Consider the following 17,806-nt stretch of genomic DNA (forward strand, 5'->3'; position numbering starts at 1 on the left):
TCAGTGAAACATGCTTACTAACCAACGATATATATTACCTTTCAGTTGGTATTTTATTTCAACAATGGAAAATAGGAGAGAACTGGAATGGTCTAACCCCAATTTAAATATGTTTATCCTCATTTACATCACAGATCATTTCCCTGTAAGAGTAAAATATAAATACATCTGCTATAGATTTGTTGCTTGGTGCCAGCAATACTAGAAAATGAACAGGTGAATATAACAGCTAAAGAGCAAAAGAAGTATTCTTATTTTGAGAAAGAGGAATTACGGTTATCACACAACTGTCCTTTAGTTTTATAACTTTGTTGTAACAGTGCATTTTCACATAAAATATTTAATTTTGAATGTTAGAAGCTTTGTCATGTGAAAAAAGATCTTGAGGGCCTCTTATTTACTGAGTAATTGCATGTACAAGTAATGACTGTCAAAAACTAAAAAGAAAAAAAAAACTCATGTAAATTATTAATTACTCTAAAATTTTATATAAAATTCTCTCCATAATGTTGGAACTTTTGAAGTTATTTTATTTTTGAGAAACCACAAGTTGCCTCACAAATTAATACAAAAACACATAAGTTTCAACTAGCCTTCAGAATAATAAGAACAAGTGTCCTCAACAAAATTTAGAATAGTAAAATCTTACTGTTTGCAAGGAACCAAATTAGAAAAAGTAGGGAAGCACGGAGAATATATTTCCTGTGAAAAATTCTTTTTAACACCTGCATTACTTTGGTCTATTAAGTAGACAATTAAGCCTACTCTTGCGATGTACTACATGTAAACCTCTTCTGATTCATAATTAATTTTCTGATTAATAATTCTATTTGAAATACAAAATTCCTGCTCATACATAATGTAGATTAAAACTGCACTGGTTGGGAGCTGGTCAAAACTATTGAAGTATATCTCCTGCAGTCCCATTTTCTTTTCCTGATCTCTTTGTCATAATTCTGGTCATTAGAACCCTTATTCTCACTAACAAATGCTTTATTCCAGCCAGGACAATGTTAATCCTCATGTCCTATCATGACTTTGTCTTTAGCCATTCAGTAAAATATGTATATGTGTGTGTGACTACATATACACATACATATATACTTAAGTATTCAATAAACTATGTTGAATCTTCTGCAAATTCAGGATAAGCCTGTTTAAATTGGGGGTGGATATTTATTGCAGCTTAACAGTGGTTCATATACTAACTATATATTGAACATCGTATATGGACCAGTATTATATGTAGAACTGAGATCCTACTTCATATAGGATGTCCCAAATTTGTGGTGGTAAACAATTAGATGAGCTAATTCACAGAGAATACAGGACTACAGAATTATGTGTTTTTTCATAATGTCATTCACTGCAGTAGGGGCACGGTAAACCTCATACTAAAAAGAAAAGAAAGTTCATTTTTAAAAGCCTGCAAGTGGAATAAGTGGGATTAAATCTTTAGAAATAAGCCATATTTCTAAGCTGAAATCTGAGAGTTGAAGAAGTGGGAGGAGTTAAATATTATAAATACATGGAGTCGAGAGAGCTGAATTGGATCCTGACCTGGGAAGTACCAATATTCACGTTGAAAAGCTTTAAGAGTAGGTAAGAACTATCCTTTCTAATCACAGATTACAGATAAAAATTTTAAATGTAGGGGTGCCTGGGTGGCTCAGTCGTTAAGCGTCTGCCTTCTGCTCAGGGCGTGATCCCAGTGTTCTGGGATCGAGCCCCACATCAGGCTCCCCCGCTGGGAGCCTGCTTCTTCCTCTCCCACTCCCCCTGCTTGTGTTCCCTCTCTCACTGGCTGTCTCTATCTCTGTCAAATAAATAAATAAAATCTTTAAAAAAAAGAAAAAAAATTTAAATGTACTTGCTATTACTTCAGTTTCCACATCCAGAATTACCATGATCTATTCTTTTGTTTAGTATCCTTATTATTTTAAAAATATAATCCACTGAGCCCTGTATTTTGACATTGCCTCTTTTATATTTCTATTCTATTCTGTTCTATTCTATTCTATTCTATTCTATTCTATTCTATTCTATTCTATTCTATTCTATTCTTTTTGGACTCCCAACATTGTTTTCTACTTTTTCTGTATGACTTCTTTCTTCTAATGATTTTTAAAATTATTATTTACCTCAGTGCCCTTAAGAAATATTTTCATTCCTTGTTTTAGGCATTTTAATTATTTAAGAGTGTTGTAGTTACATCTTTGCCCAGATTTTCATGCTAGTATGTTTTGGTCACTATTCCTTAAGGCTTGTAAGAGATCAATTTCTTCAGCACAACCCAGCCCCAAACAATGCAAGGTTAGGATAATCTATTAACACTGCACATGCGCCTTTGTTATTCAAGACTTACAGAATCTTTTTGAGTATCAAGTATGTGCAAAGCAAAGTCAACTTAGAGAGACTTTAGGATCTGTGGGATCTGTCATTTAAGATTTTGTAAAGAAAAGTGAACCCCCCCAAAGATGAGTGTTAATATTCAGTTTGCATTTATAGCCTCTCTGATGCCTTTTAAAAATATATCCAATCATCTTATGTCAATAAAAAGGACATATTTATTATAAGTTGTGGCAGATAGTGTTTATGAACACTTTATAGCCTATGTGTTAAAGATAGAAGTGAAGGAAGTATGCTCTTTTGTTGTATTTTTCCCAATGATTTATGTAAGTATTTACGCCCCCATCAGAAGTTTTTGAAACACTGATGCTGATAATAGGCCCTAAACAAATAGCAGCTCAGTGTACTTTTACACATATTATCCTATTTGCTTTTGCATCATCGCTAGGAGGTAAATAGATGACACTCTTGTTTCATTAGCATCACAACAGATTATTAGGCAAATCAACAGAATGAAAGTTTAAAGCTACATTATCTAACTGAAAAAGCCTTCACTTATATTTTCAAGCAATATTTCTCAAGCACCTTAAATCATTTGTGGAACTTTTAAAAATCTCATGCTCAGGCCAGATACCTGGACCAATGACAAGAGAATTTCAGGGGAAAGGCCCCAGGAGGCAGCAGATTTAACTCCTCCAGTGATTCCACCACTACAAAGACTCACTAAGCTCCACTCACAGAAGTGCTGGTTAAGTAATGCTTCCACCACACCTGCTCTGCTTCCCCATGTTACTGCTTTCCACCTGTTCCTGTCATTTTGAAGAGTGATCATTTGAACCAGCTGGATACATGAGAGGAGTGCTCCACCCCCACCCCCATTGCAATCTAAGCATAAAAGCCTTTTTTGGCTTCCAACAATTTGCATGAAAAACAAATGCAAAAATAAGCATCACACCTAGTATTAAGAAACACTTAAGTTTAAAATTCCACCTTGTCTCCCCCCCCCCCCCCCCCCCCCCCGGCCCCAGCCATTACATTCACACCCAGCTCAAAGGCCTCTGAAGTTCTTGCCTTTATCTTCATCACTCCTGCGAGGGCCTGGCCTTCTGTCAAGTTAGAAGTTGCCAGGATTCTCTGACAACATTCTATGTGAGATTCAGTCCAGAGCTCAGAACCAATCTCCCGAACAAGAGACTGTGTTATGTAAATTCACTGCCTAGAAACTCTCATTGGCTCTCCGCTGCCTTCAAAAAAACCCCTGAACTCACACGAAGTCCTTGCATGGCACAACTCCACTGCTGGCAGATCACCCCACTACTTCATGACAAACAAGTTTTGTGGGAAAAGTCTTCAGTCCCAGTCTGTACCCTGGAAATTCATCATCCAACAGTTCAGTAGTGCCTCTTCTGGGCCGCTGTCACTGGTTCTCCAGGAATAATTAGCTGCTACGTGCTCTGGGTTCTCTTAGCACTTTGGCTCCACCTTTATTATAGCAAATGTTATGTAACTAAAATGATATTTTTGGTTACTCAACTAAAACTATAGACAAGACAGTATATGTGGGTTTGTGGGGCGCCTGGGTGGCCCAGTTGGCTAAGTGAGGGACTCTTGACTTCTTCAGCTCAGGTCATTTATCTCTGGTGTGGTGTGATCAAGCCCTGAGTGGGGGCTCTGCCCTTGGGGGCAAAGAATCTGCTTGGGATTCTCTCTTTCCCTCTCCCTCTGCCCCTCCCTCTGCTCCACTCTCTAAATTAATTAATTAGTTAGTTAATTAAATCCTTAAAAAACAAACAAAAAACACCACAATATATGTGTTTTGTGCTTATTTAACTCACAAAGGAAAATACCCGTATTTTTTAAGACCGCGGAGACTTTAAAATAGGGTTGCATATGATAGAATTTTATTTGTTTGGTTTTGCTTTTCATGTTTCACCCCTAGATTCTTGTTCAGAGAGAAAATCAATCTGGAAAATATGTCTAAAGAACGAGAGAAGAATTTCTTAATACAATATATAGTGCTTTTTTGCATGAGTGATTTTTGTTAACTGTTGTAGAGTAAATGAGGCTTTTAGATTTGGATTATGGGGCGGTCCTATCATATTTTCAGTGGATTCAAATATTCAGCTTTCAAAATACTCTGCCCACGTGATTTAGATATAATTTAGCCCAAACAGCTAATCATTGACTCCAATTTTCACCCTTTAACAAGCAGTTGTGCTTTTCTGTACATACCATCAACCAAGACTACTGTGTCAAACAATAAGACACAACATTTTTGGAATAAAATAAAAAGGCATTCATTGTGACTTCAGCCAAGGGTTTCTCTGACCTTAGTGAGCATCAGAAGGGGCTAGTGAAACACAAACTGCTGGACCCCCTCCCTAAAGTTTCTCATCCTGTATCTGTGGTGAGCCCCCAGTTTGCTCATCCAACACGTCCCAGGTGGTTCTGGTGTTGCTGGTCTAGAGACCCCATTTCGAGAATTACTGGATTATTTTAACAATTTAGCAGTTGAGCTTTCACTACAATGCATACACCTGTTGACTCACAGTGATTAGCATAATGTTTCCACATATCTGTATATAGTCATAGACCCCTAGAAGCAAGCCATATTTATATTAAGATTTTTTTTGCTGTTGTGGGCACCTCGGTGGCCCTCGGTGGCTCAGTCAGTTAAGCATCCAACTCTTGGTTTTGGCTCAGGTCATGGTCTCAGGGTCTTCAGTTCAAGCCCCGTGTCTGGCTCAGCAGAGAGTCTGCTTCTCTCTGTCTCTCTCTCTCTCTCTCCCTTTGTCCTTCCCTCCACTCGTGCTTGTGCTCTCTCACTTTCTCTCTAAAATAAATAAATAAATCTTTTTTTTTTTTTTTTTTTTTTAAGACTTTTGCTGTTGTTGCTGTTTTGGCCTACTTTGGTATGTTTAATTACATCAATCCTGGAGAAAAATAAATGTTTTCTAATCTAGCATCACAGATTTTTTTTGAAACAACAGAAGACTCTATCTTAAACATTTTGATTTTCACTCTTCTAGTAAATATAAGCATGTGAGTCCCAGGCAACCTCTATTTTTAAAAGGCATATTGGATTTTTTTTTTAATTTACTAAAATTGGCAAATTTTCTCAATAAAGTTGGAGAGACTCATTTCTTTGCACACATATTCTACAAATAAATGGTAAAAGTTCTACCTGTTCTTTTTGAAAAACTCATCAAAAAAAATTCTATCAGTATTTGCTGCCATGTTATCTTTACTCTGTTACTGGTCGTATACTAGTATTACCTGAAGTGAGTGTGTTGGACAAATCATGTCCTAGTTATGTCTTGGGGAAATAAAACATAAGGTTGGTAGTGTACCTTTGTACTATTTGCCAGCATCTTTCAGTAACATATGACTGAGAATGATAAACTGTAGGGAACAGGAGCCTTGGAGAAATTCACTGATATGCTCAAACTGGTCAAAAGCCTGGAGTAGACTGAGGTTTGGAGATACCGTGTAACCTCCTGCTATCCCACCCCTCCAAAGATGGGAGAAGTACACTGCGCTTGATCTGGGGGCATGGCCCTCAGAATGGCTTGTCTAGCAGAAAGAGAAATCAAAGAAGGTTACCAGCTCACTGTAGGGTCTTCCCAAGTATCTTTTTTAGCCTCTTAGATGGAGTTTTCCAAAGATGGAGAGAACCTCTGACCAGGATTGCTGATATTTTGAGCTCACAGAAATTTATATTTTTGAGGTAAAGGCACTAAGACTAACTTAAAAAGTATAGTGGCAGTCCTTTACATCTCTTTAAGAATATTCAGACCATTTCAATGTAAATCATATTGACTCTGTGAATTGGACAAAGTGGTCACCTCATTTTTCAAATGCGGGTTAATAAGGTCTATTTAATTCAAGTGATACACTCTTCAAATGCAGCTAGTGAAGGCCTGTGTTCCAGCAGGTACTTCAAATATGTGCTCATATTGCCAACTAAATCTGGATTTCATTCATGCATTCATTGAAAAAATATTTATTGAGCACATACCATGTGCAAGATGCTGTTCTAGGTGCTTAGGATACAACAAAACAAATGTCATGACCTCATGGAGCTTGCATTACATTGAGGGGTATGGTACGCAGAATAATGGCCCCCACAAAGATTTCACTGCCTAATGGACAGATCCTATGGATACATTGTCATACATGGAAAAGGGGATTCTGCAGATGTGATTGAGACCTTGAGATGTAGATTGTCCTGGGTTATACTGGTGGGCCGATCTAATCACACGAGTCCTTAAAAGCACAAACTCCTTTGTAACAGTGAAAGAAAAAATGTGATGACACCAGAAGGGTCAGAAAGATGCAGTGTCGGTGGCTTTGAGGATGGAGGAAGGGGCCCATGAGCCAAGGAGTGTGAGTGACCTCTAGAATCTGTCCAATGAAAAGACACAGATTCTCCCTGAGAGCCTCCAGGAAGGAATGCAGCCCTGCCAACATCTTGATTTTAGGCCGGTGAGTGTTAGACTTTCAACCTATAGAACTATAAAATAATAAATTTTCATTGTTAAGCTGCTGTGTTTGTGGTAATTTGTCATACCGGCAATAGAAAACTAATAGACAGACAATATGCAAGAAAAATAAGTGAAGTGTAGTGTGTTTTGGATCGGGGATAAGTGCTAAGGAGAAGTCAGTCAGGGGTGTATCGGGAGGGAATGCAATGTTAGATAGAGTAGCCTTCCACATTGACATTGTGTCAAAACTTGAAGGCAGTGAAGGAGGGGAAAGAACACTTCAGACCGAGGACAGGAGGCCAAACTTTCTCAGCCTAAAACAATGAAGCTACATAAGTGGATCCTGAATATCAACATTAAGAGAGAAGTTACCATTTCAGGACATCCCAGCTTCCCCAGTGACCATGTGTTTAAGATAGAAGCTCAAAACTCAAAAGACGATATTCTGATGTTTCTGTAAGGAAGTAAACATCCCGGCTTAAATAACATGGTTACTTTTTCGTATTTTCTGGAGAATACATGAAAAAATTCAATACTATTTGATTTGCACAGCATTAAAAGAAAAGCTATTAAAACTTGTTCTAAAGCAAACAACTTGGGGACCCTCAGACTTGAGTCCCTTGGGACTATTTACTAAACATGATTATCAATCAACTGTTTATAGCACTACAAAGGCATTTCAGACAATATCTGAATTGTTGCTACAATAAATTGAGTGCCTGGGGGAAAAAGCTATTGTAATTATTTTATTATCATAGACTGTCTCACATACTAAATAAATAAAAATAAAATCAGACTGCTCATTCAGCGTGACAATTGGTCATTAATCTTGATGGAATTGTCTGTTGGTACTTTGAAGGAATCTGATTGTAGAGACCAAGTCAATGGTTTGGTATAGTTATCCTCTTTAAGTACCTGGGAAAAAAGAAGAACTGGGTGTCTGGTTCTTATTGTTTCATGATAGCATTTATTTTAATTTTCAAAGGAAGAGAATAGAAATTCTATGATCTCCATCAGTAGAAATATTAACATATACAGCAAATAAATGTCGAGATAATTACTGGTATAAAAATAGACACTCTGCAATGATATTGCCTTACCTTGTTACTCAAAGTGTAGCCCATGGACCAGAATCCTGAGCAGCACCTGGGAAACTGGGAGAAATGTATATTTGACCCGACCTACCAGGTCACAGTTTGCAGTTTAACAAGATCCCAGGTGATCCATATACACAGTAAGTGTAAAAAGGACCGCACTGAGGCAGTACCTGGAACTCTGATTATGAATCTTGCTCTGAAGTATTTTGTGTTGTTTAGAGCTTGGCAGGCGCACATGATCTCACATCATTCTGAATTCAGTGCTCTAGCATATATTTTGAGAAGCTTTTCTTGTCAAGGGGAGCTTTAGTGTCTTACAGTTCTGGGGATAGGTACACAGAAGTCGGTAGTTTAAGGCTTGCTGAGACATTAGCAAACCTTCTGGATGCTTATTGTTTAGATTTCAAAACCTTAAATTGGCTCACGTTTTTAAAGATGTAACAGCTTAAGTTGAAGGGTGTAGACATTTAATTGGTTTGGAGGAAGGTAAATTGAAAACACAGAGGATAAGAGAAGAAGAGCACAAACTTCTTGTTGAATCAGAATTTTCAGGTTGCAGGAGGCAGCTAGTGCCCTCTGGCTCAGAGCTAATGCAAGCTATTACTTGATCTTTCAAAGGCCAGTGCTTGATCTTCCTGTTTGTGCTCACACCGGGAACTCACCTTTCTCCCAGGCAGTTTGTATGCATTGTCGGCCAGCTCTGTGTTGTTGCCTTGTTCTTGCTTTCACTGAATCTACTTCTGCCTCCACGAAGCTTCCAAGTAAGGATGCTCCTGTTTCTGAAGCGTGGCAAATGAAATTCAGCTTTCACATGACACTCTTTTCTATCTTTAATCGTAAGGTCTGTTCTACTCCTTAAGTTAAAAACCCTTATATTGTCCTTTTCGTATCCTAGTGACTCCCCTTGAGATTATCTCCTATCTTACAGCACTCTTTCTTTTCAATTTGTGGACCACAAATGGGCAAATTATTTCAGATGTAACCCAAGTATCTCAGAGCATCAGAAAGACTATCTTTTATTCTTTTACCTATTCCGGGACACTATCAATGAATGGGACTTTAAATAACGTCAACTCTTTTACTACCGCATCCTATCGTTGTCCCGTGTGACATAAACTTCTCCTTACACGCTTAGCTTAGCAGCCATCTCCTTCCCTGTTAGTAGCTGCTCAATTAGACGATTTTGTTCTAAGTAAAGGGCAGGACTTCAAATGCGTCCCTATTTAACTCCATATTGTTACTTTGGGGCCATTAAGCTCTTTTTATATCCTGATCCTATCATGCATTCTATTAGCTATTCTTCTCAGCTTGAAGTCATAAAATTTGTTCCCCAAACCAGACCCTTCTCCTTAATAAATTCTGTAACTGCTCCCTTAATCTGCTTTAAATAAGCTTTAATCATATGTCTGTTAGGATCTTTGTAAGTGATGTTACTAAGTAGGAATTTATTTCCTGGCACACGTGTGTGTGTTCTTAGACATGTCAATTAATCGCAATCCCTCTATTAGATTACAAACTCCTATTTTCAAGGGTCTTCTGTTTTTTCTTTACAGTTTTGCTTACCTTTAAGTACACAGTTAATATTATTGACTCTGACTGGATGGTGGTTGATGGTTAATAACAAAGGATGAATTGAGGACTCGGTGTTTCAGATATACCAGAAGGATGCTTACTTAGGATATGCCTTTTAATGAATAAAACTCTGACTTTTGTTAGCAAAATAGAAGGTTCAAATGAAGTTAGGGTTGCATCAAAGAAGGCTATAATTGATTTATTCTTTTCAGTTCCTAGCCCGTGGTGATTGATCTTTCATTTGATTTTAAAACAAATCAGAAGTTGATGACTCAGAAATGGGTGACTCAATCAAATTATAGACAAACCCCTGCTGCAGTGACTCTTACTAATTAAATGTCTGTGACAGCAGAATCAAAGCAGGAGGAATTATATAAAATTTGGAAGCAAAGCCATAACATTATTCCTTTCAGTTGGAGACACCTTAACTCATTAACCTGTAACATTTTCTAAAGAATAAGAAGGGGTTGGATTCTACTTTGTGAAAAATACTTGAGTATTTCAAGTTAGATTTCACTTTATCTCATTTAAATTAAGTACATCAAGCCTCATCTATGCAAGTCCTCTCAAATGTTAGGAGGATAACTTTCAAATAACCTTTTCTTGGCCTACTATAATATACTTTCCTTTGGTGGTTAAAAAATGCAAACTCTGTGAATATATTGCTAGAAAGTGGATACTGTTTCAGATACTTCAGAAGCCTCACAGGATTAAAAATCAACACTTTATAGAAGGTATGTTCAGTTCTATCTAAATTTTATAAGTTGATGCGTTTTTTATTTACATATATGTAAATTTCTTTATTTACATATATGCTTGTACTCAGAGTAAAGTTTCCTGTATGAACACACTCTTACACACCATCAAACTGTTCAGTGATTATTCAGAGTAAGTAGGATTGTAGACACTTCTAAATATTTTCACATTTTTGCTTTTCCATACTTTTTCTTATAAGTTTTCATCTTGGTGTAAGAAGAAAAATAGAAAGTTTTCATTAAAAATTTCCCCATAGTATACTTTGTAGTAGTGAAAAACAGAAATTAATAAAATATGTATCAACAGGGGAAAGGCTGTGTAAACAGAAAAGGAAAACTAAGAAATAAAATTAAGCAATGGGAAAAGATTCTTGTGGTCCTTTTAAAATCTGATCAACATACAGATTTCCTGTGATATTCAGCAACAAGATAAGCTAACTTCCTGAAATAGTAACTGTTATAAATAATAAGAACAGATAAATGTTTAACTTTCCCTGACTTTAAAATAAAAGTGGTGAGAAAAAAAATGCATTGAAGCAAACATACACTTTTTTTTTTTTTTTTTTTTTTTTTAACAATTGCTCTCAGTTTCAGTGTTCTCTTATCACACCATCACAGGAATGGTGAGTAGACATCATTCTGTGTTTTTCCCTGCCTGGTCCTTATAAGTCATCAGTGCTGTCTGCAAAGAACCAGATAGAGATTTGAGAGCTTAAGAGAAACATTCTTTGATATTGACAGTGGTAGGAAGTTTCTCCTTATTGCCTCATTGTGGTTTGTATATCAGGCTGCAGCATATCCTTTTCTGAAGCTGTGCAGTCAGTTTCCGTGAGACTGTTGGCCCTGTGACGTTATTGGAACACGTTTATCTGGAGATGAGTAGCTTGGTGCCTCAGCAAGAGCGACAGGCGCTACTGTGTAGCAAAGGGCACAGGAAGCCATGATAGAGAATTTTGGCTATACGTCTGTTTTTCATAGTGCTTCAAAATGAAAATGTTCGTGAGTGCAAGAGTAGTTTGTTTTTAGTCAAGAGAAGTGTATTTTTTTTTTTTTTTAACAAAGCAGCTTATTAAAGTCAGTGAATTTTCTTAGGGGCCAACTTTTTTCCACTTTCTATATTAGTGAGTGATCCTCTATGATGGTAATACAACTGGTAATTCGGCTGAGGCCTTTCAAGAGACAATACAGCACAAAACAAGGTACATCCTCTAATCCTGTAAGAAATCTTGTGCAAAGAACCAATACAGATAGGGAGCACTCTCAGAAATGGTATTGGAAATCCAGATGTGTGAAATTCAAATGGAAACAGACGGAAAACTCTATGTAGAAATCAGTTTGTTTAAATATCCTAGAAATGTTTTCATGGTTCAAAACTAATACTTGAAAACTGTATAAATATGTGTTAGATCATCTTTAAATATTCAAAAAACATGTTCTTAATCTTCAAGTATAAAACAGTGTTACATATTTTAAAGTTTCGTGTTGAGCACGAGATTTGTGCTTTTAAAGGTACACCTGAATTTTTACATCTTTTCCGTGAGAAAAAAAAGTGAGGGAGGGGTGTGTGGGAGTGAGTGAAATGAATGAAAAAGGAAAAAAGGGAAAAACAAGTGAGAAAGAGCCAAAAGATAGAGAGCCACTGACGATGGTATTGGTTGGCATCAATTTCAGAGCCAACTACCCCAATTTAGAGGATTTGCATTTATGACTAATTAAATTTATAAACTGATTGGACAGGAACAGTGTTAAGCCTACTGATGGTGCTTCATAAATATTCATATTAACAATGATAGAAGAGGCTCTCTTTCGAGACTAAATACTTATAAACCGTATGCCTTGTGAATGTTGGAAAGTCAGTGTTCTGCTTCTGACCTTTTCTGTCCCCTTTAAGGATAATTCTTGCTCAGGTTAACAGAATACATCCCTGTAGCAGTAGAGTCCCTCTGTGAGTTGAGAAAGTTGTCCATGTGCATTCTGAAAATGGCAGACATATTCAAATCACATCCTGTAGATCATTAATGTCAAATGGCGTAAGCAACTTTGCTGGACCACGAGGTTCTTTGCCTGGAATTTACATTTTAATAAGAGCAAGTGCTAAACTTTTTGGCCACTTCTCCAGGTCTCTCGAAGATAAAATGGTCTTCTCAAATTATATCTTCAGTGCATGAAAAGTTACTCTGGTAGCCTAAATGAGTTAATAAATGTGCAGATTAAACATCGGATACACACCGGGAAGTAACTCAGGACTGGGGAATCACCCTCTCTTGCTACTCAATTGCTATTTGTGTGAAACAGTGAATAGTGAAGCTGTTTATGTGTGGCTAGCAACTGTATCTAAGACTTGGGTTTATAGGAGAATAAAGTGCACTCCAGTCCCTTGAGCATACATATATGAGTATTGACCTTGACTCATAGGACTTGCTTTAAAACTACTCCAAATAAATACCCTTTTAAATTTATTTTTTTCTCACATTTCTACATACTTAGTCTTAGTTCAAGAGCAAATATTTAAATGATAGCCATTCAATGACTATTCCAGGTAAATTTTAATTTTGTTTTCCTCTGAGAAGCTGAATTCATTTTCAGACATACTTTACATGAATTTTTTTTTTTTGGTTAAATTGTACCGTTTTTATTTTTTTAATTTGTGAATATGGGAGATTATACAATGTTCTGTAATAATTCTCAACCTGAGTTTCCTTTTCTTTTCATCTCAATGAAAGCTTGCTCCTATTCATTCAGCACTCTTTTTAATGTATCTGAGAGCCAGCTGCACCTTATCTGAAATGTAAATTAACGTAAAAGCTTCTACATTTTCAATAAACGATCAGATACTGTCTTCATATCTTCATGGTCATCAGTAGTGAACATTCAACCTTCAGTGGCTAACAAATATTTAAGTGCTTACTTTTCTACCTTCTGGGGAAGACAGATGTGGAATTACAAGTGAATCAAATATTATAACAGAGAAGGGGGGTGGCTCAGGATGAGGTAAGTGGAGAACATAAATGTAGTCATAGAGGAGGGTGGGAAAGAGGCAGGTTCTGGTGTTAGAACAGGTAACTTTTCTAAAATTTGTCAGGAGGTTATGTTATTGGGAGGGGTGGGGAGTGGGAAAAGGTGGAGTTGGTAGGAAATGAGGTAGAGCCAGATTATATAGGACTTGGTAGTCAAGGAACGCTCAGAGGCCATTGTGGTTGGCTGGTGAAGAATGGAGTGCGGGGGGGGGGGGGCAAGTGTAGATGTGCAAGGCCAATTAGGAAGTCATGTCTATAGTAAGGGCAAGGGATAAAGATGAGCTGCATTAGGAAACAGAGTCCATTGTCTTTTACCTGTAAAATGATTGTTGGCCCTGTCTCTCCTCCATGCCAGGCTTGGGTTCCCCATGCTATAAGCAAGAGATGGGACACTTATGCATGTATTTCTCCTTTTATTCTGACTTGGTTGCCCCATGCAGTATCGGCCAAATCTCCCTGATTCAATGCCAGGAATGCATTTATGTAAAGTCAAGGCACTTTCTGCTCCCTCCAGCCACCTTTCCTCCTGATTCCCATGCCTCTGCTCTTTCTTCCTTCTCGGCTGCATATCATTCATTGTTGCTGACCCTGTCCTACTTAGTTCCCATTAGTCTTATTTTTCAGTGGAGATTTTTATAGGCATGATCCCCTGTTGTTCCCTTGGATCCCTTGAAATACGCCTAGTTAACTTTGGTGAACCCTCATGATGCCAGCATAGCTGTAAATATACCTCAGGAATGGAAGGTTCCTTGTATATCTAAAGGAGCAATTCCATGCCAGTCTTTGAAATTGAGGAGTTTCACATATATACGTGTGTGTGTGTGTGTGTGTGTGTGTGTGTGTGTATCTCATCGGTTATGAACTGTTCTTTTTTTCAGAGGGTTTTACTAGTTTAAAAGGAAAAGCTGTGTACTAAATCCTGAACCCATTTATGCCTCTTTACCCGTATTACATTTTTCCTTGAATGAAAGTTTCTCTGAAACTGTTCCTCTTTTCCATCATTTTAAATCTACTTTTCTCTATGCTCCTCTTAGTTCTCCTTCTTTTGTGTAAAACACATTCTCTGTGAGCCTCGGTTTCTCTGTAAGGCACTTTTCCCCAGTGCTCATGCTGTCTTGCCTCTTCCCACTTGGGTCTTGTCCCAAATACCTACTGTGACCCTTTTTGCCTCTGTGCCTTTCATTATGCCACTCATTTGAAATTCAGTTCTACAAACCTCTGAAGCACCTTTGTCAAGCAGTGTGGTCAGGACTAAGGATTACAGATGAATAAGGCATGATGGCTGGTCCCTGGCAACAGTCATGGGATAGGGAAAATAGACCTATTAATACATCAGTGCTGAAATAGAGGGTTTAAAAATATATATATATATATTATCTATAAATAATATATATATATTTATAAATATATATATCTGTAAATTATATATATATATATATATATATATATATATATATATATATATATATATATATATATATATATATATATATATTGTGGGGGAGGGAGGGAGATAATGGGTTCACTTTGCCCTACGAATCCAATATTTCTGACTATTTCCAGTGCTTCCCTCAGGACTCAATATTCTGTCATCTGTCTCTTAGATTATTGCAATACCCCCATAACCAATTTCCTTACTTAGACTCTTGCGCCTTCCAGTCCAATCTCTACACAGTGGAGTTACTCCACAAAACCAGTAATTAGCTTATATTGCATCACTTTCTGCTCAAAGCAATCCGATGGCTTCCCATATCATTTAGAGTCAAAGTCAATGTTCTTGTGGTGACTTTGAAAGGTCAGTATGATCTGATCTCTACCATCCACTTGCCAGTGATCCAAATTCATATCAAGCCACTCTCCCATCACCCCTCACTTCCACCACTCTGTCTTTGTTGCTGTTCCTTGAACATACCAGGCATATTCTGCATCACAACCTTGATGCTTACTTACTGTTCCCACTGCTGGGTAATCTCTTCCTTTAAGTATCTGCATGGCTGATCCCATCTTGTCCTTCAAATCGCTGCTCATTTGTCACTTTAACAGTGAATCCTGCCTTTCTATGTTATTCCTGCCACCATCAAACTCCCTGCTCTACTTTTCTTCACAGTACCTATGATCTACTATACCTTTTCTTGTTTCTTTATTTATTAACTATACTCCTCCAATGAAAATATAAGCTCAGTGAAAGCAAGGACTTTTGTCTGTTTGTTCACCATTGCCTAGTATGATACCTGGCACAGAATATGTGCTCAGTAAATGTGAAAGGAAAGGAGGGAGGGAGGGAGGGAGGGAGGGAGAGAAGGAAGGAAGGAAGGAAGGAAGGAAGGAAGGAAGGAAGGAAGGAAGGAAGGAAGGAAGGAAGGGGAGGGAGGGAGGGAGAAAGGAAAGGTAAGGGGGGACTGAAAGAGAAAGGGAAGCAGAGAAGGAGGAAGTTTGGAAAGAAGAGAGGGAAAGAAGAAGGATGGTAGGAAGGAAGGAAGGATTAGAAAAAGTCTTATGTTAGTGTCACTAAGTCCCCAACGCCTCTTAATATCTGCTTAATATCTCTTTTAAACAAAGACAAAACTGGCCTCTAGCCCAGAGCCTTTGAAAGGCAACATTCTCTGTATAAAAACTAATAAGGTTGTTCTGTTTACATTGTACTTATTTTCAAATACCTTCCTCTTTTTATGGCAAGAGATATTGACTTTCCATTTATGATAGCACTGTAAAGTTTCCCAGCAGCTAACAATATTTAGGGTTTTCAAAATATTTTCTGTTTCAGAAGTTTAAAAATAAATAATGGCATGGGAAAACTCAAGATACAACAAAAATCATGAAGTAGAAATGTGGATATGGCAAAATATGAAGCTAGTGGTCTAATGCCTAAAGTCTGGGGTAACTGACCTACACAAATTCTGTTTTTCTTCAAGGGCCATTGCAATTCCCACTTCATCCATGAAACCTTCCTTGACTACTGCCCTCCTCACCTCTTTCTCTCTTCTTTTTTATTAGACCCCTGTACACTATCAGAGGTTGACCTGAAACTATTTGGTATGGCTTACTGTTGTTTGGGGTCTTTTAGATCTGTCTCCTTAAACTGATAAAGATCCTTGATGTGAGTAATTATGTCCTGCTCCCCCTCTTTCGAAGCAACCACCAAATTGCACATCCAACACTGATGTAACCAGAGTTAATAATATTCATTTGTTATTTTCATCCTGACTTACCTATACAATAAAGGATGGGGTTTGAGTATTCAGACAGCAAAAGCACCTAAGCATGCTGTATGACTGCATATTTTTTTAAACTAAAGAGTGATTGTAGAGAGCAAACATTATTTTGGCTTATAAAACTAAATCACTATGTTGTCACTAGTAAAAATAATATGCATGTATATTTAATCTGGTTAGAGACATTAATCCCTCGAGCAAAATCTTGAGGTAATTGGGGCCAAATTCCAACACATCTAATTTGAATGCTTGAAAACATCAGCTAAAAATACTGACTAAAATGGGATGATGCCATTCATGGAAATATTAATGGAAGTAAGAAATAAAAGATAATTAATTTATTTAACATATTTAGGTATTCTGGTTGTCAGGGAAGATTGTGTTGTACTGTTTTGCTATTATAAATGGGGTTAGCATTATACTTCTACTGGAAACTTTTAAATAGAAAATACTATCAAGAGCAAAAGCCACTTAGATTGTCTGACAAGACAGTTGCTTTGATGGCATTCTCTGCAGCCTGACCTATTATTAAATGTGAATAAAATGAATAACAATGGCTAAAACTCATAGATCACTTGTTGTGTACCAGACACTGCTTAAGCACTTTGTGTGTTTTAACTCGTATAAATACCACAACCCCGTGAGATAGGTGCTCCTATAAGCCTCATTTAACTCACAAGGAACCAAAATTCAGCAAGTTACAGTTACTTACCCAAGGTCATACAGTTAATCGGTATCTGAATGCTGCTAAGTCCCTCAGGAAATTGTGGTCCAAGTTCATAAAACCACAGCAAATGAGTCCCAGAGCCTGAAACACAGTTTGAAAAGTGGCGTAAAAGTAAGCATTTGATCCATAAAAACTAGTGAATTTGACCTGCCTTTCTTAATGGCCTTTGCAATCAGAACATTTATTGTGATTTATGTTAAAATCCTGGTTTTCTTCTTCTACAAAAAGAGATTTTCAAAGAGTATGAATGCATGAAATGCATTTCCTGTAGTACACTTTGAATTGATATAATATTAAAATAAGAAAATCTCGTGGCCTACAATTTTTTCCCTTTCTAAACAATATAAGCAATATTAAATTAAGAAAGTATTTTTCTCATTTCCCAGTAACAATTAAGTTCAAACACTGAAAAGGAATTTAATATTTTAGATGAAAAATCAACACAATAGTTTTTAAGTGACTTAAGAAATGTTAACATAATTTAACCTCGAGTGGCTGTGTGTGTGTGTGTGTGGGTGTGTGTGTAACATTTAGTGATTCTCTATGAGTGTTAGAGCAAGTGGGATGTGTGGTTATAGGCCGTTTGTCCAAGC

General features: G+C 37.2%; 1 protein-coding gene across 14 annotated transcripts in view; it reads left to right on the forward strand.

Moving 5' to 3' along the window:
• The window catches only part of PDE4D (phosphodiesterase 4D), a 1,386,129-nt gene that overhangs the window by 890,966 nt on the left and 477,357 nt on the right, over window positions 1-17,806 (forward strand). The window contains exon 1 of one of the 14 annotated variants that reach the window (XM_087861890.1): window positions 3,361-6,834. The exons of the other annotated variants lie outside the window; for them this stretch is intronic. Coding sequence (XP_087718016.1) covers window positions 6,761-6,834 — 74 coding nt within the window. The 5' untranslated portion in view covers window positions 3,361-6,760. Of the gene's footprint in view, window positions 1-3,360; window positions 6,835-17,806 lie in introns of those variants that run through there. 14 annotated transcript variants of the gene reach the window in all.

Source organism: Ursus americanus, chromosome 5, assembly GCF_024610735.1.
Source record: "Ursus americanus isolate L20-20 chromosome 5, mUrsAme1.1.p, whole genome shotgun sequence".
Lineage (NCBI taxonomy): Eukaryota > Metazoa > Chordata > Mammalia > Carnivora > Ursidae > Ursus > Ursus americanus.